This window comes from Ptychodera flava, chromosome 13 (genome assembly GCF_041260155.1).
Source record: "Ptychodera flava strain L36383 chromosome 13, AS_Pfla_20210202, whole genome shotgun sequence".
Taxonomy (NCBI): domain Eukaryota; kingdom Metazoa; phylum Hemichordata; class Enteropneusta; family Ptychoderidae; genus Ptychodera; species Ptychodera flava.
In genome coordinates this window covers 35,583,366-35,610,620 of record NC_091940.1, presented here as the reverse complement: position 1 = coordinate 35,610,620, position 27,255 = coordinate 35,583,366, and the positions used below count along the sequence as shown (strand labels likewise).

The window sequence follows — 27,255 nt, the reverse complement described above, 5'->3', positions numbered from 1 at the left end:
GTGACTGTGCAGTTTTTATAGATGTTTAGAATATTTTAGGGAAGTGTTGAGAGTGTCTAAAAGGTAACAGTAAGGGAAATTTCCCAAAGGTAATGGGATTAAAAGTTTTCCCAATGCCAATCCTATGCATATGCATGAGTTCAGTGTCAAGGTATTTTTTAGATGGATGAGAAAATCCTTGGAAAATCTCCTTGATGAGAATTTGAGCATTTAGGTGTATTTTGTCAGAGAATGTTTCCAGAAACAATGACATTTGACATTTGGAAAGCACTTTCTGTTAGTTTTTACTGTTGGCATTTGCCACATGTTTTTACTGTGGAGAGATTCTCAAAGTGTTTGTGGTGTGGACACACATACATACTGGTATACACTGACTGATCCCAATAGCTCTCACATACATAAAGCAAATGGGAGATAGTAAACTATTTACATGTAAGGATTATGTAAGAAACCGTAATGATTTTGTAATTTTTGAAATATATCAAGCTAAAGGAAATAACAAATGACACTAACCCTTAAAGAATTATCAGATAGCAGATTGAACTTTAATAACAGGCAGTAACATTGAAATGTTTGGTGCAGCAGAAATATGATTTCACTCAAAAATAAATATGATATAAATTACATGTACACCAAACTGACTTGGCCGACAATGAAGTTGTACAACAATTGATGGGAAAAAGAATACAATAGAGGAAATGACTTTAATTCAGGTTTAAACATGTACACTAAAATTTCTGAAGCACTTTGTAAATTTGTCGTGCTATTTTCAATTACTTGATCTATCCTTGTACAAAACTACATGGAAAATTTCTCAGTGAATTTACATTAAAACAACAGTACATTGGTTTATATATATACAGTAAAAACTCTTGTAAAACTTACTCCAGTATGTCAATCTGAATTGAACAGGAAAAATATTAGAGAAAATACGTTTTGTGTTAGGTCTAGCACACGGACATGGTGTGAAATAGTGTAAAATTGTTTATAAAGATCACTTGACAACCTGACAAACTTCTTCAAAAGCTAACAACAACCATTTCTGCAGCAAACAAATAACACTTCAAAAACGCCAATATTTTGCTGATAAAATCGTAAGGAATAATTTGTCTGTGGAAAGAGATACTGGAATAAAATGTTATCTTTGATTCAAGATGAAAAATTCACTGATGATGAATAATAAGACACCATGTCCACACAGTTGATATGATTTATTCAGTTGGACAGTGTGAATTTCCGGATACTTGATAAACAATGGCAAGGTTGCAGCATAATGGTCAATGATGTGAAATCTAGTAAATCAACTTTGTGGCTCTTCCAACATGGTCAACACTGAGTATTTTTATGTTGAGCTTTAAGTTTAATACAACAATGAAATGCATCAGTTCATCTGTGTCATACAAAATCAAAATATTGGTTGGTGCAACAATTGTACAGTATTCCTCCAAACTACTCAATGCTTTTATTCAAACACTGTCAGATGAACAGACTTTCAAAAAAAACAAAACATTGAATTTGTTTGAGTTACCTCTTTGCTAATGTGACATGCTATGAAATATTACCATGTTGTGTCTTTTTGACAGAGAAAAATATTTCACAAACATGCTAAGATCTTTGATACAGTAACGATGAGATGTTGTGGTTCTGATATTCAGCTCTATCTTATGAAATAAAATTTACTGTTAGCTGAACTAGTCTATGCAATTCTATTGCTTGGTATCAGGATTTGAGTTCTGAGAAGCTTATTGGTCCAAGTGATAAGATGAAAGTGCTACAAAAGGAATACGTCTGGGCAGAATCACAGAAGCTACAATTCCCAATGCTCACCAAGGCATAGGAAGAGATGTTTACAGGACAAGGAAACTAGGCTGCAGCCACAAGGGTACAAATCTTTTTTGTTCTTTCATCAAATATTTTCAATGATACTCTATTGTACTTTCCAATCCCTAATACAATAATCGTCACAAGCAAAGCAAGTCTTTTCACTGCAAGTTACAAAAAGAAACTGGATCTGAATTCTTGAGGTACAGCATGGAACACTCTTCGGTTGGTAATTGCTAACTGCACACTGATGAACAACTCACAGCATCACAATACTACAGATTACTAAATCCAAAACACTTCCAAATTCCATAAGTCCACGTTGCAGCCCTAGGTGCACTGGAGTAGCTAAATATAGTCTGTATAAACACAAAAGTATTCAAGAAATAACCTTAAAAGGTCAAAGATCTCATATTTGTTAGTTTTGTGTTAATTCTCTTGATGGGATTGTTGTGTAAAAACTATTAAATCACTCTCAAAACTCTATTTTGAAAAAAAATAACACAGCTGCCGATAAGTTAATGGCACTGATTCTCATGAATAATTGCTTTTTTTAAAACTTACACTTTTGGAAAGTCACTTTAGAGTGATGATGAGTAAAAATTCTTAAATCTTCTGAGGGACGGTCAGTAGTTGCTGGTTTTTTCATTGTTACTGCTCTGTTTCTACAAATAACAGTCCCATTGCCACTGTGTACTTTGGTACGAATTGAACTTGCATGTTTTATTTGCCTATAATCATGACAGCTGACTTCTGATACACATTACATATCTACATGTTAGGAACCACAGCAACACGTGTCCTGGGAAATATTTGAAGGAGGATAGTAGTCCTGTTTATAACTATTTGATCTTGTACATTGCACAAGTTGTCAGACACAGAGGTCATCTTTTTCTTCTTCAACAAACTTCTGGATTGCCCTGTAGCCCTCTGCGGAACCCCATCTCTCTTGAAGTGCAATGCATTCACTTTCATTTGTGTATTCTACTTTGCTCTTAAAATGGCTTCTTATTAAAGCTTTTGAGATCTGTAAACCCTGCAAGAGATGACACAATGGCTTATTTTAGACAACAGATAAATATATAACAGGCTTGGATGTGATCCACTTCAAGGGACAGCAGCTGCAACTTCTATGAGTATTATTTTCACTAACTTGGTTTTGTAGTATGTAAATGCCAATGTCTTATTCTACTCCCAAAAGCATGTTTAAAGTACCCACTTTTCAGCTTGTCAACATAGAATGTACCAGTATGCGTCTAAAGTGCCTTTTTACTGTTGACATCAAAATGGCTAACAGTGAACTACACTGAACAGGACAAAGTGTGCAAGACAGTCCACATACTGGTGAACACTCAAGAGTACATAGAAAGTTTTGTGACCAGTACACACTCAGAAATATGCAGTGAGTTATGTTCGAGGCATGTTATAGTTGAAAGTACTAATGCAGGGCTTGAACTTAACTTTTTACGGGCAAGTATCCAGAAATTTTGCTTGCCTAATGAGTAACCAGTTACCTGCTTGCCGCGTCAGTGACTTGAAACACATAAGCACCAGCATTGTTCTACAAACTTTCTTTAGATATTTCTGAACATTTAAATTTGATCAAAGTTTGTCACTTGCCCAAATGGGAAAGTGCAATTTATTTTTACTTGCCCAATGTCAGGTTTTACTTGCGCCAGGCAAGCGGGCAACCGTTAAGTTTGAGCCCTGTAATGAACCATAGGACTGTCAAACCACAAGGCACAAGACCCATAATTAATTTCCCATGGGCCACCACAGTAGCATTGTGCTCAATTTTCCTATTTTAAAACATTCAGCGGCAAGACTCCTCTTGACAGGTGTTAGGTCAATGTCAGCTTGACGACTGAAGAATTCTTCATGTTGGCAAATCCACGCAAATTTTGAAATAGTGATGAAAATAGCACCCTCAGTGGTGTCTTAGCCAAAATTCAGGTTCATTGCTATAATTTCCATGGGCCCTATAACTCCACATAATACCACAGAATGCTAAAGCCATCATTCACAACAGTCTGCATTTTGATTCAAGCAGGCAGTTATTTTTACATACAAAAATACCTCAAATCAAAGTTCAAACCAAACACATATCAATGTAGGTATCAAAACTTTATGCTCTGCACTGTCTTCATGGGAAACGAATTAGTGGTCTTGTTCCACCACAACAGGTTCAAGTCACATGCATTATATTTTTTCTCGAAACAAACATCAATATTTGAAACATCTCACGTTACATCACATCTTGCTACTTAACACATGATTGATTTTTGATAAGCGAAATGATCACATGAAAAAAAAAAATTAGCACTGGCTGTGATTTTTTTTTCCATCATCTAACTACATGTACAATGTGTTACATATTTTCTTTACCTTTCCTGAGGTTGCTGCCATGTTTTGGAGTCGCGGTATAACTTCCTGCATAAAGCTAGTAGGCCAGAACACCTGAGATACCAAACCTTTTTGGCATGCTTCAAGGGCTGTCAATTTCCTACCAGCAAGTAACATCTCATTGGCCTACAGTCAAAAAAGTGAAGAAATTCAGTAAATAATTGAGTAAGTGCATTGGGGAAGTCATGCAAATTAAGATTTTTCAAAGTATTGGCAATGTGTGGCTCAATATAAAATTAAAGTGTGTCTACTATAATCTGGAAGCAGAGTTTACATGGTAGTCCATCAGCTTTTGCAGATATGAAGCTAGCTAGGTAGAGAAAGGGTTTAATCAACAACGTGATGTTATATCATAGACACTAATCATAGTGTCGAATGCCACTATAAATATTCCGTTATTCTGTGGGTGAAAATATATCAGGCAAGATTTCATTGTAGATGGTGACATGTCACATGTTTGAGTTTATTTTAAAGAGAATTTATATTAAATAGGTGCGGATTTGCGCAATTGTACACTCTGGAGAAAACGCTGTACATGGGTAGTAATACAAGTATGTAAGTGCACTGAGTAGTAGTATACAAGTGAGTCAGTAAGTAAGTGATTATGTATGGAAGTAAGCAAATACAACACGTCTATGCTCTTCTCTTTGGGATGAGCATTAAATATTTCTGTATGCTAAATGGAGAGGCATAATTGACATTTCTCAGAACTCAATATGTGAAGCAATATTAATTAATGAGTAAAATCTCAATTGACAATTATTGTAGGTGGAGTTTTAGCATCAGAGTTATTGAAACAAACTGACATCTTACCATGGCAGGGCCCATGATTAGAGGGAATGTATATGAGGCACCGCCTTCTGGTGTTTGTGCTAGTCTGGCATAAGGCGTGTGGAAACAGGCTTTGTCACTGGCATAGACGATGTCACACAGTGGCAACAGGGCCACGCCCAGACCCACCGCTGGTCCATTCACTGCTGCTACAAGTAATTTGGGAAATTTTATCACAGCATCGACTAAGTCCCTGGGTGATAGATAAGAAGATGATTCATGTCAAGTGATATGAAGCAGGAGGAATTATTAACAATGATCACAGACCAGGAGGGATTGTTAACATTGGATCATGGAAAAGTCTGCATTTTTAAAATTGTTTCTTGCTAGAATTATACATATGTTAAAATTCAAAAAATGTTCATTGCATAAATCGCACCTTCCTTGTTTAGAAAACATGAAACAGAAAAATACACAAGACTTATAATGAAAAAACGGTAGATGTATATGATGATAGTATCAGGGGATTAACACAGCAGACAGCATATGTTGTTATACATCAATTCAATGATATTCCGCATAAGAGAGGTATCCCTGTACATCCAGTATTGTTAATGAGATGACCTGATGACGTAATGAATGCAGCTGATCATTTGGTATAAATAAAGTAATATAAAAAAATATCACAGAATGATGACATTTTTGTGGGGCACTCATTTACACTCACTTACTCCAGCTAGGAAAATTATATGTATCTAACATTTTAACTAAGGTGTGTTAATGACATGCAAGAGTTTCATGCTTACGTTTTGAATTTCAGTTGTGATGAAAATGTAGTTCTTTATACGATGCTGCTGTTTAGTTGATACAAAGTTGAAGATATCCCTCATAACTTTTGAAGAATAAACAGTTTTTAAATAATAATTCACTAATTTCATTGTGCACTGGTATATAAAGTTTCCTGTTCTGGTGGATGGTGGATGGTGTTGGTTCTTACCTCAATGCTTGTGCCATTTCTAAGGCCGTTTTTCGTCTCCCATCGGCAGCTTTACTCGTCAGATAATTGAGATCTACTCCTGAGCAGAAAACACTCCCTGATCCACTCAGCATCACCACTTTACTGTCGTCATAGGTGGCGTTGTACAAGGCATTGATTAACTCTTTACACACCTGAATGCAAGGATTAAAAATATTTATGTGAAGTCGGGAACGTTCACTGAACCAAAGTGATTGCTTCAAATTATACTACTATTAATACCATGGGGCAGTTTCAATGATTATTTATAGGTCTTTGTTGCTGACAGTGAATGCGCCTCATAGCATAGATGGTGCAGATAACAGCCTTTTGGACACATCCGCACTGATCAATCTATGATCCCAGCTGTGAGCCATGCAGTCAAGGTTCTCCATCAAGAACAAACAAATACTGTGGACAAATGATATACCATACAAGATATTCAAATCAATGGGAGAAAGGAACATGGAACTCATAATAAATACACAGGTATGCAACTTATTTGTAACATATGGAATAACTGTGTGTTTAAAATAATAAATAACATTGAATGCTACAAAATTACTGAGAAAAATAAGAACTTTACCTCTACATATGCACACTAAGTAAAGGCTGTGTTCTACACATTGGGAATAATGTTTCAATAATTTTCTCAATGAAAAGCTTTTAGCAGTAATTGTAATCACAAAGATTATACAAAGGCAAAAATTGTACATGGGAACATTCATCCTGCCCAACATCAGAGGATGTTCCACCTGAATAATATGATTCTACATCCTTACAACAGCCTCACACAGCAAACAAACATCACTAACAAAATAAAATGAGTTTACCTGTGGGTTTATTGCATTTTTACTTGAAGTATTTGTGAAGAGCCAGATCTGAGTGTAGCCAGGAGCTTTCTTGACCACTATTTCCTTGTACTTGAAGACACTCTCACTTTGTCGGACACTGTGTCTCCTAAAAGAAAAAAAGATGTGCAAAGAATTGAGTATTTTCCTTCTTTGATTCAGAATGAATGAACATTAAGAGACACAAATGGTTGAATATTGAATGTAATTCAGCTGAAAAGGTGTATTCTTACACTGTTTCGAAACACAAAGAAAGATTTACGATAATATTTTCCTGTTTTTCTTACCTAAACCATGTTGTTAGTTATGGATAATGTTTCTGCTAAAGCAATGTTGACGAGCACAAAATCATGAGTTGTTTTGAAATCAGTAATTTCTGTCACACTATAAAGATGATTTACCAGAAACTTCATGTTACTGGAAAGAGACAGTGCGGTGAAAGACTTTCACAGCTTGCAGTGGCAGACAGCTTTTAGAGAGGAGCTCAAGTCCACATTCATGGAAAATAGAGTATTAAAAATCACAGGGAGAATTCTATCCAAATTGTTAGAAATATTTAAAAAAAACGATTCCTAGTATTTTGATACCTGTCTCCTGGTTCTTCATCATTCATTTCTGAGAGGGCCCTCTTCACTGCTCTCTCAGGTAGATGTTTCCTAGGCGTGGACCCTAATAATGTCTTATATGATACAATTGGTGAAGTTGCCTGATTTACCAGTTTACTGGGTGCATGCAGACCTTCAGCTGGCTTTTCTGCCTTTTGTTTGGACAAGGGGGTTAATATGGATGGCCCCTTTATCTTGCAGCAGCATTGGTTGTCAGCGTCGTCAATGAGTTTATTGGCACTTGAATTCAGTTTAGCAGTATCACAGGCAGTGTCTGGGCAGGAGGGAGCAAATGTTTGTAAAACTGATTAGTTGTCTATGAAAGCAGAATTAAACTATAAAGGAAAGTTTGCTGGAATGATAGATTCTTGTACATGACAACTTTTTTGGTGAGAACCATTTGGGACAAATTCACAGACTGACTCAACAATATACATGGGCATTCTGCTTCAAAATAAATTGGATCCAAGCACTCAATGGTATATTAAAGGCTGTCTACAGATTTTTTAGGACTGAGTAGATTCCAGAACATGTAGCAGAAAAACAACTGCTAAACATACAAATGTAGGATTTCTTACCTTCCTTTTGTGTTCTAGTTTTCACTTTGTCGTTTGTTGGCTTGCTATTTACTGCAGTCATACATGCATTTGCTTTTGACCCTGTTGAATGTACTCTTGGTTTGTTTACGGTCTTTTTGTCATTGTTAGTTTTGGCTGCAGTGCTATTCACGGCACTTGCAACAGAGTCGCCATCCGACAAGGACTTGATGATGTGATCTGCCAGCTGATACCTGATATCATCATCATCATCTGAGGGAAAATCTAAACTGGAATGTTCCGAATCTGATTCTAATTCTGGGGAATCAGTCCTTTGTTTTTTGGCTTTGGGCTGAGATACAGAATTTGCACTAGGTTTTCTCTTGCTTGTTTTCTTAATTATTGCCTTTTGTTTAACTGAAGCAATTTTCTTGTTGGGCTTGGTGATAATTTTCTTCTTATTTCTAACTAATTGGTTGATTTTGCTTTTCTTGAAATGGGCAGTTTTAGTACTGTTCTTTTTCTTGTTTTTATTGTAGGCGACAATAAACTGCATGCACTCTCTAAGATTCTGAACAGGCTCCCATGTATTGTCTTCATTTCCATAGTTTTTCCATCTGACAAGGTACTCAACTTTTCCTTTCCTGTTTCTGCGTTTAGCCAGTATTGTATCCACCTGTAACAAAGGTAAACAACAAATCAGTATTGAGCATTGTTTAACTTTGGATATTAGCGCTATACAAATTTTCTAGATGGATAGATAGATCAGTACACGTTGTATGGAGGCCAAAGGAACACATTTTAACATGGCTACGCCTCCACCATTTCAAATGCTTCTGACTTTAAAACATGTACCAAAATCGAGAGAGTTGTGGTGTTCATTAATATATCAGTCCCACCTACTTGAAATTATGAATGGATAACAATATCTGTAAAATATTTTTTAAAAAGACAAACAAGAATTAGGCTAAATTTGGAAAACTCTGGGATAGAATTATTCTAGCAAATATGAAAGTATAAATAAAGTACTGCCACTTTTAAAACAAGTTGCTATCAGATCCTAGGACCTGGATGAAGAAATGACAAAATGCACACAGAGTTGTGAACTGATACATGTTAAAATGTTACTGCATTCAGGTTGTAGAATCTGCAGGGTTTATCTACATATTGATATCTAAATACACATTTCAAACAAAGATTATATTAAAAGCTATATGACCAGAAAAACATGACCTTCTTTTGTTCAGAATTTGACCGAAGGTACTGATTGGTCCAGAGTGCATATGATCCTTTATTCTTTACAACACAAGTGAATCAGCTTTGACAATGTGTTTAAGTGATTGTTGAAAGTTATGAGGTGGATTCAGGAGAAACAAAAGCACAAGTTTGCATTGCAAAGAGTTGTTCAAACAAGTTGTTTTGCAAATCTAACAGTGTACAGTTTCAGTGTGGTAACACTCATAAGGATGACCATAAAAAAATCATAAATTTTTGTTCCAACTCCTGACTTTTCAACTGAAGTTATTTTGAAAAGAACCGTCAAAAGTGATGAAGAAAAGATATGTGCAGCCAAATCTGTAACAACAAAATGCCCAGGAAATGATCTAATGGAAATATGATAGTAAGTGTACTGGGAAAATGAGCATATCCTATTCCACATAAATAGTATCTACCAATTTTTGTGGGGAATATGACCAACCATAGACCCTCATTTTTCTCAAGGGTCTACGTACCATTCTGGGCCATACTTCAAAAGGGGTGGCAATCTATTTTGGGAAACTGACTGACATTGCTGCCCTATAAAAGACATTGTTTCTGTTTTTAATATTTCACCATTGTATATTTTATTTAAAGCTATTCTCAACTATGGTTAGTTTGAACCTACTTAACACAGAATGGGGTGTAAAGGTTAAACAAATTTTAAAACACAAAACAGCTATGTTTGCTGTCTGGAATGCGACATGGCATACTTAACAGTATGAGCCTTAGCAACCGAATTTGTCATGTTTTCAGAAACAAAGTGCGAGAAATGCAAAAAGAAAATATTTAATTAATCAACATTCTGTTTCATAAACTTTTTGAGCTCTTTCATAGTGTATCAATTATTGCCATTTGATATCACTCAATGGCTAATTCAATATTCTACCAACTTGTACATGACGTAACCACTGAGCTTTGGTCTTATCTATCAAGGAAGTTTGTAGTTCATTTGTAGTTCCCTTTTTAGTTATAGAGTCATTACAATAACAACATTGTCACAGGTAACCTTTATGCAAATGTTCTTTTTAAGATAATGTTTGTCTTTTGTTATAGTTATGGTATTGTTAAAATCAATCATTCTATAGACAAATTAAAATACAACTTTACTACGGTAAACACATGTACTCTTCCCACACTTTACAACTTCAAATTATGATAACTAAAACTGACCTTAAAGCAATATAACAGAAATACCAGCTGCCTGATAACAGTTTCAACTGTTTGTATCATGGGTAGGGTGTAGTAAACTTACAAAAAATACAAAAAACACTAATTTAATTGATAGAATCTTTGTTTGATAAGTTAAAGATTTCACACTCTCAATATACTTTTTCAATAAATGAAATTTTGCGAATTCCTATTTTTGTTTGCTCGCTGAATAACCTGGTTATTAATTTCCTCACTGTTAATCATCATTCAGTGAAATGACACTGCAGATTCTTGACTTGACAATGACAATGATTGTTTCATGATTTGCTTCACAGACAATTCAAAGGTTGCAGATGTGCTAGAACTCTAAGACTTATGAAATGCAAGGCCTGACAATATGCCTCATTGACATGAAACAACGAAAAGAAAACATTGAACATAACTGGAGCGGGTTAGAAAAGCACAAATGTGTGCTCTGAGTTGGCATAGCTTGAAACCTTGCAACTTCATCCATGCTTGACAACAGTACTATGAATGCAATTGCTGCAGAAATTCTGGCCAAAGAGAAAGGGCAACTACATTTTGCACCCAGGTCAGTTGACAATGTTATGCTGGAAAGGCGACCCTTTTATACAAAAACCTTTGGTCTGACCCACATGCAGTCGGTGGATAAATTTAAAGAAAATACGGGCATAAAGACAACACTGTTCAAACAAAACTAAAACAGCTGCAATTATACCTCTGTAAGGAAGAAAGAAAAAAGCTACTTAGCACAAACATGGTCATAATGACCTGACCATCGATTGGATTAATGTATTATTGTACAATATTTATGACTTTGCCTTCCTCAAAAAATTCTAAATAAGAAATGCTTGAAATTTGAACTTTTTACTTTATATTTAATGAATGAAACACATGGAGTTTTCCCTTACTAAGCAACAGTGTGAACTATGCTTCAATATCATGTAATGTCGGCTAAGATACCATATTATCAATTCATAAAATCAGCTGTTGTTTTAATTTTATAGCACCATATTTTATTGTACCTGACAACTCCATTAAAGCAAACGAGAACTGTGTTGAAAGTAATGGGAGTAATAATTCAAATCTAAAATGACATCTGACTCACATTCTAAAGAAATCACACATGTGACCAAAACCAAAAGGTAGTAATTCATCATCAAAAGTTTCCTTTGAATCTCTGATTTTTTTCTGAGAGACAAATGCACATTTTATGACAGGTAAAAAGTTTTTTGAAGCCAAGCTAGATCATAGGGATATGCATTCACAGGTGAATGGGAAATTTTAACTGAATGTTTACATAAAGTAACTGCAGCTAGCGAAGGGCAAACCCTCTAATAGTTCACATACATTCAACAGCGCTACTTTTCATCCCAATTCATTTTCACTTCCCTTGTGCACACTGCGGTTTACTGTCCACTACAAAACGCCTTGATGACATTCCACGGCATCTATTTGCAAGCGCCACACTTAAATTGTCATAATAACACTACAGTATGAAATTGGTTATTGTGCAGAGATCTAAATAGGATCAGGGGTGACGGAGGCCGACTAACTGATAAAATTAAAATGCGATTGCCGGGTACTCAACCTTTGTGGTTTCAAACGTTTCACCTCCATTCCCCTGTGTACAATGACTGTCATGACGAAACTACAAACAGATCAATACACGTAACCTCCCGCGAAATTACACAAACCGTGCACCACTTTCATTCATTTCTCTGAAACTTGCTGGGGTATTACTATTAGAAAGTGACGACGATAAATCCTTACCGGTACCCAGTGAGTTTAGAAAAACTAATTGTCGACAGCTATTTATTTCATTCTAAGAAACAGTAAAACTCTTTTACTTAAGGTACGAAACCTTGGTCAATTAATCTTTTCGAGAGAAAAAATACGTATTTACAAAATACTGGCATATTGCTGGAAAGAAAGGAACATAATTGATCAGAGTGTGACAGAAGATCAGTAGGGGAAGTTAATTCAAACTGGGCGTTTATTACTTGCAAAGCAATACCATAGCATATAATATTTTTTTTCCCCAAAAAGACCTTCCACACACGCTTGTTGAAGTAAAAGAAGGTGTCAATATTTTTTTTTTAATGTCTGAGGACTCGAACAAGGGTCAGTAAATTTGGGGATTTTATGTGAAGTCAATGCGATAAATACGGTAAAAAATAAATTCAAAGCAAAACACGCGAGAAGTATTTGTTAATATGAGTATGATTATATGACGATCTATTAAAAGCCGGTTCATATGAATTTTCAGCTTACACAGCCCAGCGGCGTTACATGTAGTGTCGTAGTACCAGTAGTGTATTCTGAATGCGTACGTGTTCGTTCCAATGGGTAAATGATTGGATGAGTCTGCGAGCGAAGTGCCCGGCCGCGGCCTGATAGTAGTATTGAAAATGGACGATGCTGGTGCTTATATTACCGAATACTAAGACGATCGAATGGTATAGCTTGTGAAACAAAATATATGGGATTGGAAGTAAATTGAAAATTTGCGAAATCATACAGTTTTAAGAGCTAAAAATGCGTGATAATTCTTACTTCGTAAACTTCCGCAGAGGCCGCCATTTTCCCCGACTCAGGCATTGATATGCTCACGCATGCGCAAAGAACAGCCGGCGACAGGACGCATGCGCACAACTAGCGCAATGGCTTCGTTCAGACGACTGTGTACTTCTCAAGTCTTTTCAAATCTTGCACGAAATCAGAGGTAAGGATGATTGAACAGCGTGACCAATACTCGCGTATCATTTCAAACACCGCCAGGAGGCAATCATGACAGCTTCGCAACCATACTCGTTGATCTTTTATAAAGGTAAATTTGGAATGCCAATGGCCCAATGAAGCCTTTACCCATTGCCATTGGCATGATTGGTGATGGTGTGGATTGGCTGCCAAGCTTCTTGGATGGGTAACAAATGTCAGTTGTGGTCACGCTATGGCGGTGAGATTACCTCCTTTGACTTTGTCATAGCAAAATTAGTTACATACTTTATTTAAGTACAACTTATAAGTGTTGAGCTAAACCTAGCGTCAAAACTGTACCAGGGAGGACAAGTAGATGATTTTATCTGTGATATTTATTGTACATGCTGTAACGTCATCTTGAGTTTTGGTCACAAGTAATAGAGACCAATCGATGATATGACTTACACACAATACAATTACACCACAGTTAGCTGAACTCTATTCTTTGGAGTCCTTTACATGTACATGCACTCATTATATTATTTCTTCTATACAGGATAATTGACAATTTGTACAAACGTCACAATTTTATTAAAAATGTAAACAAAATCACACACAAAGTTGAAAACTGCACTAGGGATAAAAGATAGAGCAAAACAAAGTGGATTTTTCAGAATAAAGTACAGAGTGACAAGTGGTGCACCTGAAACATCTGGTTCTTATCACATTGCTTCTAGCGTTTTTATCTCGAATATCCAGCTTTGAAATTTGTTTGTTTTTTACAATTGTAGAAGTTATGCTGTCGCAATCTTTTCATGAACTCATAAAGTAATATTCTTTCAGTTCTTCAAAGTCTGTGCAGTCTGTTTTTTTGTAGCATGATACAGTGTAAGTTGGTAAATGTTAACAGAATTGCCAATCAAGTTATCAGTGTTCCCCTTGGTATATCAATGCATTCAGATTAGGGGACAGCCAAAATGTTATCAGGGTTCCCAAATCATTTACCATTATTTGTTAACCTTGTGTGATTTTAGTGGAATGTAGCATTGTCTCACTCAATGCTTTGAAATTCTTGTACATTACAACTACTTTACTACATTTCTTTATGGTGTAGAGTGCAGGTGATCAGGCCAGTCGTGACAAGTTCAAGGAGGATGGGGTCTATCGATGCAGACTTCCAAAGTGCCAAAGAGAAGCTCAATACTTTGAAAGATGACCCAGGCAATGAGGTGAAACTGAAAATGTATGCATTATTCAAACAGGTAACAAAATAATTTTGCCTGCTTCCCAAAAATACACTTTAACACTTTATGTCACAAAGAATCAGAACCAGTATATCACTGTTTTTTTTTAATTATGTTCATGTACATATGCGAAACAACAGGATCAAAGTACTGTTGTAGATGGGTTAAAGATTACTTTGTTGGCAGAAATCCCATTGTAATGAGGTTTATATTTATGGACATTATGTGACCTAAATTGTAGGTCATTTCAAGTGGCTCAGTAGAAATGATTGTATAGAACATTTGTAAGAAATGTGCCAGTATTGTGAGATATGATCACCAAAATATGCTGGAAGGTCATTTTCTGATATATATTAACAGCAAGTTTGCTCACTGCACCATAAATAGTGTGTACCATAAAACAACAACAAAGTAAAACAAATTCCATTTTCACATGACCGGCATAAACTAATGCAAACTACTCGTAATGTAAGAAATCAATATGATGACCTAGACTTGACGACCTTTGCAATGAAAAAATTACATAATCACAGTTTTCTACGGCTCATAGGTGGAGATTGTATGAACGTGTTTAATGTTAATAGTATATGTGTATTCAATGGTATAACATTTCGATCCCTTCCTTAAAGGCCACAGTTGGAAAGTGCAATGCAGCAAAGCCATCTGCCTTTGATTTTGTTGGCAAGGCCAAATGGAATGCATGGAATGGTCTGGGTGCTTTGAGCCAGGTAAGCTTTCATGGAGCTACAGCTACTAGTATGTTGAAACATTCGTGGCAAAATCTTCGAATTGATATACTGACTGAAATGAAGGTAGACTATTTTGAATAACTTTTGTGTTAAAATTTTAACATATTATTATGTCACCATCCTAGCTTCGAAGAGGGAGAGTTTCTATACTGTATGTTGGAAATTCAACTTCATTGTGACCTATTCTACTTTTTTCCCTAAGTTAAGATTTACCTAAACATAAACTTTGAATTCATAGCCCTATTAGCAAAATGTATATCCAAGACAAAAAGTTTCAACATAGAAATGAATGTCCAAGGAAGAACATTGAATATCCAATTTCATGCAATGGTAATGGTAAGAAAAATCACTGTTGAAATACAATTACTGTAATGATTTCAACCAGATCTCCTTGGCAACACAGACCTATCACATAAGAAACACTTCATATGTATACAATGGTAACCTTCAGTAGTGGTATATTATGTATCCATATCAGATCAATACATAATAGAATTGAAGTAGATTTGTAAAATTGGATGTGCTCATTTGTTTGTAATATCTATAATTTGCATACATTCAAAGTTCAATTTGAGTTTAGGAATTTTGCTTTTTTGTTTGTCCCAGGACGATGCTAAGAAACAGTACGTTGATATTGTAAATGAACTGCTTGGTGCTGAAGCATCTGAAACTGTTGAAACAGCAGCTGATGGAGATTATAAAAACATCAAGTACACAGTTGAAGGTAGACTATGTACCATACTGCTGAACAGACCACAAAGGAAAAATGCAATCACATTAGAGGTAAGCCATAGCTATGCAGAAACCTGTACCTGTATGCTTACTACTTCAAATACTGTGTGTGTTACATATGATGTTTACACTCAATGACTTCAGACAAAGCTTTCTTTCAAAAATGTTCAGCTCTTACCAGACACTTCAGATATTACCAACACATTTCACTTCGTAGAATTTCTGTATCTAGTGAGTGACTACTTTTGATGTCGACTTTATTTCAGATGTATGATGAGATTGCTGATGCACTGACAGCAGCTGGTAAAGATCCAAATGTGGTGGTAGCAGTCATCACAGGTAATTTAATTCTTTTTCCATGAGACAGAAATCACAGTCATCTTGTCTTCCACAAAAGTATCAGTGTATTCATAAAGTAGGAAAGACTTGCACAACACTGCTGTACTTCCAGGTGTGTATCTTGCCATTGTTGAAAGGTTATACACTGACTTGCACTGTGCAGATGAATATGTGCTGCTCCCATATCAGTGACAGCTAAGCTGCGGCTCATTAAAACTTGTACTTGAAAAATTTTCATTGAGGTGACAAGTGAGCCAATTGAGGTGGGAGGGCTTTGGCCGTGGTGTCACTGTAATAAAACAGTAATACTACTGCTCTAGTACTGTTGACTGTAGGATTTGTGTACCTTGTAAACAAATTCACACATTGGTGTAACAATGAAAAAAAAGAACTGCAGGAAGCCCTATCAGTGACATCCTTCTCAATTCCATTATTGTGCATATCCCAGTATAAATGATACTGTTATATATCCATCTGCATGGGTACACCTACATCTCCAAAGTATTGAGGCAATTGCTATCTATCTGTGGCTGTGTGTCTTCCATGTCTCGATGAACATCTCCATCTACTGAGTGATTCCTGTAAATATCTTATTTTCAGGTGCTGGTGATTACTACTGTTCAGGTAATGATCTATCTAATTTTATGAATATACCGATGGATAAGATGAAGGAACTGGCTGTCCATGGAGGAGAGGTTCTAGAGTAAGATATGAATTTTAATCATTTACATCAAAGCTCATGAGGTGATGTCGCTTTGGTCTTGCAAACTTGTATGAGATTGGTCAATTTCAGTATATTTCTTTGTCAGACATATTTGTGAATTTGTACAAATAGTGTGTAAATCATGTGAGCAATGACACAGCGTCTTCTGATGTGCTGCTAAGGTTAAAGGTCCGACCTGAAACTCACATGATATAACGCCATAGGTGACAGGATTTACACACTGGTTAAACAAACTCACAGATTTGGTCGAACAATGGAATGTCATGAAAATGACCAATTGCAGACAACCTTATATGAGAGCTGCTGGTAGCCCTATTGTATAGATGATGTTGCAGTGCAGGGCTCAAAATTAGCGGTAGTCCCGCGTCCACAGACTACCAACTTTTCCCTGGGACTACCATAGTCCATGAAATGGTAGCCCACACGGACTACCAAAGCCTGGGACATGAAATACTTGGCGTGCGATGTCCTTCACTTTGGGACGAGCTAAATGCAGTCAACATGCACTTTCATTTGTTTGAAGCAATTATCATTTCATCTGTGAGAGTTTTTTCTGGAGACTGTTAAAATTGTCATTGTTATGTTGTTGTTTTCACAAGATGCCGAGCGTTTGATACTAGAATGTTGAGTTGCTTTTCCGTTTGTAGTCTTTGCATGCCAGTTCACACTATGCTGTTGGTCGGCAGCAAGACGTACTTGTGTCAAGTTTTGGGGTTTTGATGCTGAAATTTCACAAAACTGTCACTTCTCTATCAAGAGATTGTGTAATCAGTTTGATTTGAAATAGTACAGGGCTTGACAATTTTTTTCCAGTTCACTTGTCCGTCGGACAAGTGGATTTTCAATTTCACTTGTCCTCTCAAAAATTTTACTTGTCCTCCATTTGTAATAATCAAGACAAAATACTTGCGACGAATTCCGTAGCGGCTTTCAGGGCTTTCTTATCTTGGTAATTTTCGCCGATGTTACGCCGATTTTTTTAAAAAGTTTACATTGAAGTAGGCCTGCGTACGGTCTGTGTGTTTCCGGCGTCATACGGCCTCCACCACAAGAGGCCGTATGACGCCGGGAACACACAGACCTGTACGCAGGGCTAACATTGAATTTGAAGGTACATATCATACATCGGCTTCCCGTGTTTGGCAAGCATAAATGCCGTCGTAAAAAGATTGGTCAGTTTCTATCGCTGGTCGTCGTCATTCGGTTCACGCATTGCGAGTGCATGCGATCGGATTGTTGGCAAGTGAAACCGTACTATCGGGCTCAGCGGGACCCACAAAATTTCCACAATCATTGTCCCCGTCACGATCTCATCTGCGATGTGCCAAACAGTCCAAATGCGGTTGACTAAACTCGTGAGACCTTATCGATTCAACGCGAAACATGTCGTATCTGTCAAGAAAAGCATTTTGCTTGGTTTGGTCATGGAGGTAGTCTCTTCCTACCTCCATGCTTTGGCAATGGTGGGGTATTTGAGACACGACGTACTGAACATTTGGAACCGTCATATTTCAACCAAGGCCACTGTGCTTTCCAAATTCAATTTCGGGAGATAACATCTACGGCGTTTTTCTCATCATAACGCTTATGTTTAGATCTTTTGTCAGAAACATCGATCATCACATCGAGTCGTCGATTCTCAGACGATCCCACTCACGCTGGCCCTCGTGGCGCCGTCGTAAATCATCACAATGTCGTTTCTCAGAGTTACACAATGCCCATCGTCAAAACTACGTGCCTCTTTACGACAACAACTTTGCTGGGTTTTTGGGTAGGTCTGTGGAGCGGAAATTATGCTCTGGCTCGCGAAAATGCACAATGCCTTGTTTGCATTAGTGGAAATATTACTGTAAAATACTCATATTTACAGCGATCACTCCACAAACTATCTGCCAACAATGTCCGTCTACCTCGCGAGGCCGCATAAATGATTTTGAAGTACTGCACGGTCGATTGCCTACTATGGCATTGGGTTTTGCAATTTTTTACCTAATTTGTTGGGGCGGAGCAGTCAGCATACAACAAAGAAATGCTGTTTACGCCAAATTTTAAGCAACTTTTTAATTGGACGATGAAACAATTTCATGTCGATCATCGAAAACTTGCAACATTGTGTGAGTCGGCAAATGAATCGCAGGAGAACGTCACAATTGTATCTAAAAAAGTCAGTGATTGACATTTATTTTGTGTGAACAACAACGCAAATAGGTTCGCGTTGATTGCGCCAGAAGTTGTATAAACAACTTGTCCGGCGGGCGACCAGATTTTATTTTGACTTGCCCGAAAGTAAATTTCATTGTCCCGGGCGTCGGGCGATAGGAATTGTCAAGCCCTGTAGTAATGTAAAACACTGTATGAGTTAAGCTTGGCTGAGTTTCGCTGTATTTCATCTATGGTTGTCGATCAGTATCAATGTATTACGTTCTGTATAGAGAGGCTCGGGTGTAACAAGGCATGCCAGTTCATAAAGATCATGAGAATATTTTTTTATTTTTTAGCTCCCATAGCCATATGTATATATGGCAATGGAAGCTATTCTTATAGGCTAGGAAAATGTCTGTATGTCTGTATGTCTGTATGTCTGTATGTCTGTATGTCCGTCAACATCAAAAACTCCAAAACCGCTGCACATTTCATCTTGATATTTGGTGTGTACATGGATGATGGGCTGTAGATGAGATTTTGTTCAAATGAAGTTGTCATTGCCAAAATATGCAAATTAGTGCCAAAAAGGCGTTTTTGGTAAAAAATCTCCTTCTTCATAACCGCTGGTCAGACAGCTTTGATATTTGGTATACAGGTCCCTAGGGATAACCCAACTTGGATTTGTTCAAATTGTGATGAAATATGCAAATCTGTATTTTTAAGGAATTTTTTTGTCATTTTTGGTCAAAAATTTATTTCATCAAAACCGCTTGTCTGACAGCTTTGATATTTGGTATACAGGTCCCTAGGGATAGCCCAACTTGGATTTGTTCAAATTGTGATGAAATAAGCAAATCTGTATTTTTAAGGAATTTTTTTGTCATTTTTGGTCAAAAATTTATTTCATCAAAACCGCTCGTCTGACAGCTTTGATATTTGGTATACAGGTCCCTAGGGATAGCCCAACTTGGATTTGTTCAAATTGTAATGAAATAAGCCAATCTGTATTTTTAAGGAATTTTTTTGTCATTTTGGTCAAAAATTTATTTCATCAAAACCGCTCGTCTGACAGCTTTGATATTTGGTATACAGGTCCCTAGGGATAGCCCAACTTGGATTTGTTCAAATTGTGATGAAATAAGCAAATCTGTATTTTTAAGGAATTTTTTTGTCATTTTTGGTCAAAAATTTATTTCATCAAAACAGCTCGTCTGACAGCTTTGATATTTGGTATACAGGTTCCTACAGATAAACTAAATATGATATACAGAATATATGATGAAATCTGCAATTTTGTATTTTTGGTGCGATTTTTGCCATTTTTGGTCAAAAAATGTGTTTCTCAAAAATTACTTGTCTGATGCCTTTGATATTTGGTATACAGGTTCCTGGGGGTTCTCTTAGTGTGATATAGTGAAATTTGATGAAATCTTCAATTTTTGTATTTTTGGGTCAGTTTTTGCCGTTTTTGGTCAAAATATTTGTTTCTCAAAAGTTCCTCATGTGATAGCTTTGATATTTGGTATACATTTTTATACATAATTATGATGAAATCATCAATTTTGTATTTTTGCAGCTAATTTTGCCATTTTAGGTCAGGCCATCCTGAAATGAGCTATCAAAGATCTCAACCTTCTTCATCAATACATATGTCACAAAACGTTGCTCTCTTCATAACACAGCAGAGCTCTGTCGACCATTGGGTCGTTTGTTAGCTCCCATAGCCATATGTATATATGTTTACAAGTTTACATTTTATTGCAAATCTCAATAGCCACTGAGCAGATTAGATGAAAAATTAGCATGTAAGTACTTTGGGCTGACCTGAAATGATTGTGCACATCTTGGGTCAGTATCTTGGACTTGCTATTTTTCATGAATTTTTTGTAATTTTCTCCCATTTTTGGTCAAAAATCTTCTTCTCTGAAACCACAAGTCTGATTGATTTGAAACTTGGTATGGAAGTGCATAGGAGTGACCTTTCTCAAATATGGGCAAATCGTGGTGAAATTTGCATATTTGCATTTTTTGGCTATTTTTTTCATTTTGATCAAAAATTTTTTTAAACTCTGAAACCACACGTCCGATTGAGTTGAAACTTAGTGTAGAGGTTTTTATGGGTGACGTCAGTAAGATTTGATCAAATTCTGGTGAAATTTGCATAATTTTATTTATTGGGGGAATTGTTTCTATTTGTGATAAAAAAATCTTTTAGCTTGATTTTAGCTTGTTTTGATAACTATATGGGAGCGACCAGTGACATTGTCACTATTTTTCTTTACTCAAGTTGAAATTTCTTTGGATGTGTAAGCCGATTTTGAAAGTGATAGAAAGTGTTTAAATGTACATAAATTAGCATAAATTAAGCGTTCGTGACACATAACATGGGGTTTCTCGAGTTGAAGCCCCTAGTTTTACAGCTATTTTGTGTCGCTGAACCGGGGCTTATACTCGGACGAGTAAAGTATCCCTGAACTAAAATATTCATGGACTACCAGCCATTGTCACTGGGCTACCAACTTCAGAAAATGGTAGCCCAAGTGGACTACCAGTGTAAAAAGTTAATTTCGAGCCCTGCAGTGTGAATGAAGAAATAGCTGAGTGGGCTGGCAAAGTGTCTGTGTGTTTTACTTGTTTCAAATGTTACAAATACTGAAATAATGAAGTAATACTTCATCAAATCAAATAGTATCCTCAGCATTTACAATCATATTTTAGCATTTACCTCATGAGAATTTATTTCTCATACAGTCAAACCAGATATGCTCAAAATCTAATGTACTTACTAGTTTACAGAACAGTATGTTGTGGTCAGTATGCTTCCAAAATAAAGAAGCCAATAGGTTTGGGATTTCGGCTTCATTAAAATTCTCATCTGTGGTGTTATTTCAGAATGTTGAATGCTGCTTATCTGTTTTGTTTTGGTCAGTTTTGTTTTTGCACTGCACACAGAATCTTCATTTTTTCAGTGTTGAACCTCTTTAGCTGAGAGAGCATATCACTTCCTTCAAGTCAAGTTTGCCCCATTTACTATTGACAACATTATCTCTTTATTCCTAAGGCGATTTGTGGCCAGTTTTATCGACTTTCCAAAGCCTCTGATCGCTGCTGTAAATGGTCCAGCATTAGGTGTATCAGTCAGTACGTTGGCATTGTGTGATGTGGTGTACTGCAGTGACAAGGTAAGTAAAAGAGCGCCCTCTATAGATAAGGTTATATTGTTGTCTCAGTACAAGTCTTTTGCACTCATGGTCCAAGTACAAAACTTTTAAACTTTCTCAACACTATTCTGCCGGAATACATAATGGCAACTGGAATCACACCAATGTCTGTTGATGAACAGGCTAAAATTTATTTGCACCATTTGCAAAACTCAGAATGAGAATAAACCAGTGTAAAATCTCAGGTCTCTCATGGAAAAGAAAAAGTCCAACAGGATGGCGCAAGTCTAACTATCATGAACTAATCCATTAGCTTGGTAGAGCATCCAAACTGAATAAGGGGGAGGATGTTGGTTCAAATCCTAGATGGGTAACTTTTTCAAGCCCCAAATTATTGCAGTGTACAGATTATCAGATTATTTCATTGTTTTCAATTATATATTGTTTATGAATGATCTTGAAAAAATTTGAATGCTGAATATTTTCTGAAGTAAAACTGATTATTAATTTGAGCACATTGTTGCATTTTACAGGCAAGATTCCACACACCATTCACTGAATTGGGACAAAGTCCAGAAGGCTGTTCATCCATTCTGTTTCCAAGAATCATGGGACAAGGAAAGGTTTGTATGGCATCAAATGCCTTCTATCAATAGCAGAAATTAGCAGAAAATCAGACTAGGTGCACGTTGGAAAATCTTGAAATGGACATTTGGTGCAGAATATAAATGGCAAAACAGAAGAAAAGATAGCCTGTATAGTTTTAACCGATGAACTTTGATGTGAACTCATGTGATATTAATCAGCACATATCTTTTTGAAAATGTAATAAGGCCATCAGCAAGTCCACCTTGTGGCATATCCTCTTGTTGATGGACCAACTGTGACATAAAGTTAATCTGTGACGGTACAGATATTATTCCAATCAGTGTCTTTAGTCTTGTATTGATATTTATTGTTCTCAAATCCATAGGCAAATGAATTATTGTTATTCGGTAAGCCTATAACTGCTGCACAAGCCTGTGAGAGAGGACTGGTGGCTGAGGTGTTCCCAGATAGTCAATTTCAGACAGAAATTCAAAAGAAACTCAAGGAGTATGCTGGACTGCCAAAGAATGTGAGTATGCATCAGTCTGCTTGATTCACTGCTCCAAATGCCTACTTTGTTGCTACTTATGAATCTTAACAATCCCTACTTGAGGAAATCCTTTGGATTTCTAAATTTTGATCAATCTGAGTGTCTGTCCAAATATCTGCCTGATATTTCATAGACATGACTGTAATCTCCACACCATCCAACCTATTTGTCTCTCATGGCTCTGTTTTTTCTGCTTACCAGTGTATCCATTACATGTGCAATAATGTAGATACACTATCCTCACAGCTCACAGCATCTTGCAACCTAAAGTTCTCTAACCTGATACCATACACCGTTATCTCTTCTAGAAAATAGGCACCTCTGCTATGTAGTACTGAGTCAAAGTGTTACCTCCAATGAAAAATGTTTGTTCATTGTCTCCCAACACAAACTTTGATTTTGTGGCAGGATTACCTACCATAGATATCAAAATATATCAACAACTGGGGACAACATGGATTTCATACGTTTTTCTCTTTCTTTTACATTTTAACTTGCAGTCTTTGAAACTGACCAAAGAACTGGTTCGTGGTATTGATAAGGAAGTCCTGCACAAAGTCAATAAGGCAGAGTGTGAGTTGCTAGTAGAAAGATGGACATCTGATGAGTGTGTTCAGGCTGTTATGGATTTCTTTGCCAAAAGAAGCAAACTTTAAAAGAACTCACACTGACTGGTACCAGCTGCTGTTTAAGGTATCATACACGTAACAAACATAGTTGCCAATGAAAAAGAAATCAAGGGATGATCACTACAGGGTACAAACTTTCATCTCCAAAGTTATGGGAATAGACTTATACAAAGCAAGAAATTAGTTTCTATTGTCATGACAGACATACTTTCTTACCATAGGAATGTTTTATTGTTCATTGAATTCAAAAGATTCAGTTGCAAATGTGTTGTTTGGTTTCATGGGCAGTTGACTGGGAAATGTGAATAAAGTATCATTACTTTGATCCAAGGTGACAAGGACCAGATGGTGTTTCAGAACCATGACAAATTCCATTGATAACTATGTAGGAAGTTCTGGTGCATGAGTACTGTCTATAAAGGGGTAAATCTTGGCATGTAAAAATTTAGTAAAATTTCAAAATGTTTATGTAAACTTTTGGTATTGATATTTAATCTCAGGTTTATTGCTTGGTTTATTCATTCTTTACAAAGCTTTCCCCGTCAGGCTGATCACTGGCCTTCCTTCCAAGTTAGGAAAAACAGTATTGAGCCGGCCATGACCAATTTTCACCAATTTTGCATATCTCATGTACAATATTGTACCATATTCGTATTCAGTGCAAGTCAGCACAATTTAATTAGACTTGGCAGGATTAAGGATTAATGAAATAACAAACTTATTGAAACATCTATTGAAAGGCAGCTGGACTCTACTTCACAATTCTTTTATGAATTTTGACACCTGGAAAATCTGAAGGGCATCAATTTAATATTTGACCAATATTTAAAATTGAAAGTTTCCTGAAAATGCAAATTTATGCAAATGTCATCCATAAACTACGTGTCAATACATTTCAAAGAAGAAGAAGAAAGTCTGTGAAAAGACAATTGGCCTTATTAAGCTGAAAGTTGGCAATCTATGTAAATATAGATAATGATGTGAATAAGAGTTTTTATGACATGAATAAAACAAATCATACAGGGATGACTTTACTTCCTGTTGGTGCTTAAGCATTTATTTGATTCAAACTGATATTTGAAGGGTCTGTTTAGACTGGTATGATGTCAGACTCTTTGGTCTTTGAAAATTACACTTTTTTGACATTGTTCAGAATTCAGGATAAGACAATTTTTTATTGACAAAAAACCCTGGCTTTCATACCCATTAATATGTAGACATTTCTGTCACAGTTATTTTTGGAGTTTTCGTTATTTTGAAAAATGTTGGTTTAATAGCCTTCTGATCTGCAAATAAACATTTTTACAAACATCAATGATACAAAGAAATTTTAGTTTTATATTTAGCTTGCCTTCTCACAGAGATATTGCTTTTGTAGAAATGATACATGGGAAGTGCAAGTTGGTCCAAAAGCTGTTGATTTGATTTTTAGATCCAATTTTTATTCAATGGTCGGTCGATGTTTCACAACAGATAATCAAGGTCCTATTTCTCAAGAAATATACTTTGTCCGTGCAATGATATCAATGATGAACTTCACAACAAAACAGGGTCTCAATGAGTTGATATTGTTAAAATATTTTTTAATTGAATGTGACAGAAATGTGTTCATGTGTGAATATGTTTATGTGTGTGCAAATCTAGGAGGATTAGTTTCTATAGCTGATAGTCTTGCTGTGGGGCCCAGGTTCTCACAAGCCAAAACTCTTGTTCAAAATTACATCATGCAATTATTTTTGAAATTTGCACAGAAATAGTAAATTTTTACAAGGAAGAGTTCCTAAACTTGATGCCATTTGGACACATGGCACTGTGGAACACATGACACATGATTTGCTTTGACAGGGAAATTATTTAATAGTTGGACAGATCACAGTTTGAGTTCTTTCTAACACAAGTTAGTTCTTCATTACCAGTCAAATTTCAAAATCAAATGCAAAATGTTCATACCATGCTAGATTCTTTACCATACTTTTCAACGTAGTTTAATTTCACTATTTTGATGTTTCAGCAGACATGTGTACTGGAGTATACATTCACTTATTTCCTTCAAAACAATGAAGTCTGTTGTCTTGAACATGTTCACTCACATTTATCAATCAGAAAAGATGCTGAGAAGTGAAATCGCAGTAAAACTTCAATGCATCTACGATATGTATGCTAAGATTTCAAAGGCTTCAGTATCCACTGTGAAGGGGAAGTATCAAGCAAGAATACCAATGCTGATGATTATTTGTGTAACAGTAAATGAAAGTTTTGCTTTGTGAATAAACAAACTAAAATTGACTGTCCATGGGAAATGATGTATTTCTTTGTTAGTCTATATATTGCTTGTCACAAACCTTCAGACTAATACACAAGCTAAAACAAACATTTACTGGACAACTTGGTTTCATATATTTGTATGATTGCTTAAATAACTGTGACAGAATGTGCATTTTCCTTCCCGTTTACAAGGACTTCATCTCTATCAATGCAATTGTATTTTTCAAAATGTCTCTAGTTTAAAAAATAAAGATGTACACAAATTATTTTGAGTCAGTGTCTTAATTTTTATTTAGTTTTACATAATAATATTTGGGAATTTTTGAATATACCGTACAAGTCTAGAAATGCCTTTGTGTTCTTTGAAAAATATTCTTTCTGATGGAAAGTTCTTTTTTTATGCTGTGGTGATTTGATAGGCAGTGGTTTTAATTCATATCATGATTCATCAGGCTGTAAAATGACAGAACCTTGAAGGCTGATTGAATGAAATATGCAAATAGACATATGTAAGTAGGACAGGTATTTAGTTAAGTAGCTTTGCTGATGTATATGTCATATTCAAGGCAAAATGCGCCACCAGTGGAAGGGATAGAGATGGTGGGGAGCAAAGCTCCTCGCTGCCAGGTCCTTCATTCCCCACCACTAAAAACTAGTGGTGCACTCTACCATGATTGTTATGTGCCAATGAAGTGATGTGCTGAGGTCTGGAAAACTGACTGGAATTAAGTCAACTCTTGGTGAAGGTGGTTTATGTAGGAGTGTTTTAACTTGGAAATGGTCATAAATGGTATATACGTTATTCAATGTTATCTCTGTGGTTATTTTGATTACACAGAGATGATAATAGGCAGTCAGGTTTCATTTTTGTTTTCAACGTCACTTCACACAAAAAGAACATGAAAAAAATAATATGATGTAAAAGTAGAGAAGATTTTAGGCAAATATACTGCATGAACAGTTAAGCTATGATTACTATAAATAAACAAAAACA

The 27,255-nt window shown here is 36.1% G+C and overlaps 2 protein-coding genes across 4 annotated transcripts; one reads left to right on the top strand and one right to left on the bottom strand.

The window, feature by feature from the left end:
• Positions 1–523: 523 nt before the first annotated feature.
• On the bottom strand, positions 524–13,124 carry LOC139148293 (chromodomain Y-like protein 2). Its single transcript, XM_070719652.1, has 8 exons — positions 12,989–13,124; positions 8,045–8,678; positions 7,449–7,740; positions 6,844–6,970; positions 5,993–6,165; positions 5,038–5,248; positions 4,207–4,350; positions 524–2,857 (listed from the first exon to the last, which is right to left on the bottom strand). Exons 1-8 carry the CDS (start codon positions 13,031–13,033, stop codon positions 2,693–2,695), a joined length of 1,791 nt encoding a protein of 596 aa, XP_070575753.1. The 5' UTR covers positions 13,034–13,124; the 3' UTR covers positions 524–2,692.
• LOC139148294 (enoyl-CoA delta isomerase 2-like) lies at positions 13,035–26,527 on the top strand. Of its 3 annotated transcripts, none has more exons than XM_070719653.1 (10): positions 13,035–13,157; positions 14,250–14,397; positions 15,009–15,107; positions 15,735–15,911; positions 16,127–16,199; positions 16,800–16,902; positions 22,130–22,250; positions 22,763–22,852; positions 23,203–23,346; positions 23,868–26,527. In XM_070719653.1, exons 1-10 carry the CDS (start codon positions 13,048–13,050, stop codon positions 24,021–24,023), a joined length of 1,221 nt encoding a protein of 406 aa, XP_070575754.1. In that variant the 5' UTR covers positions 13,035–13,047; the 3' UTR covers positions 24,024–26,527. The 3 variants fall into 3 exon arrangements, with proteins under 3 accessions (XP_070575754.1, XP_070575756.1, XP_070575757.1); XM_070719655.1 differs by having other exon boundaries at positions 13,086–13,391; XM_070719656.1 differs by having other exon boundaries at positions 13,104–13,262.
• Positions 26,528–27,255: the final 728 nt, after the last annotated feature.

Excerpts from the sequence above, each read along its gene's own strand:
- LOC139148293 (XM_070719652.1), bottom strand. The coding sequence starts at position 13,033 with ATGCCTGAGTCGGGGAAAATGGCGGCCTCTGCGGAAGTTTACGAA. Across the intron at positions 6,971-7,448 it reads GATGAAGAACCAGGAGACAG|GAGACACAGTGTCCGACAAA; the intron begins GTATCAAAATAC and ends TTTTTCTTTTAG. Across the intron at positions 5,249-5,992 it reads GAAATGGCACAAGCATTGAG|GGACTTAGTCGATGCTGTGA; the intron begins GTAAGAACCAAC and ends TCTATCACCCAG.
- LOC139148294 (XM_070719653.1), top strand. The coding sequence starts at position 13,048 with ATGCGCAAAGAACAGCCGGCGACAGGACGCATGCGCACAACTAGCGCA. Across the intron at positions 22,251-22,762 it reads TGGTGTACTGCAGTGACAAG|GCAAGATTCCACACACCATT; the intron begins GTAAGTAAAAGA and ends TGCATTTTACAG. Across the intron at positions 23,347-23,867 it reads ATGCTGGACTGCCAAAGAAT|TCTTTGAAACTGACCAAAGA; the intron begins GTGAGTATGCAT and ends TTTAACTTGCAG.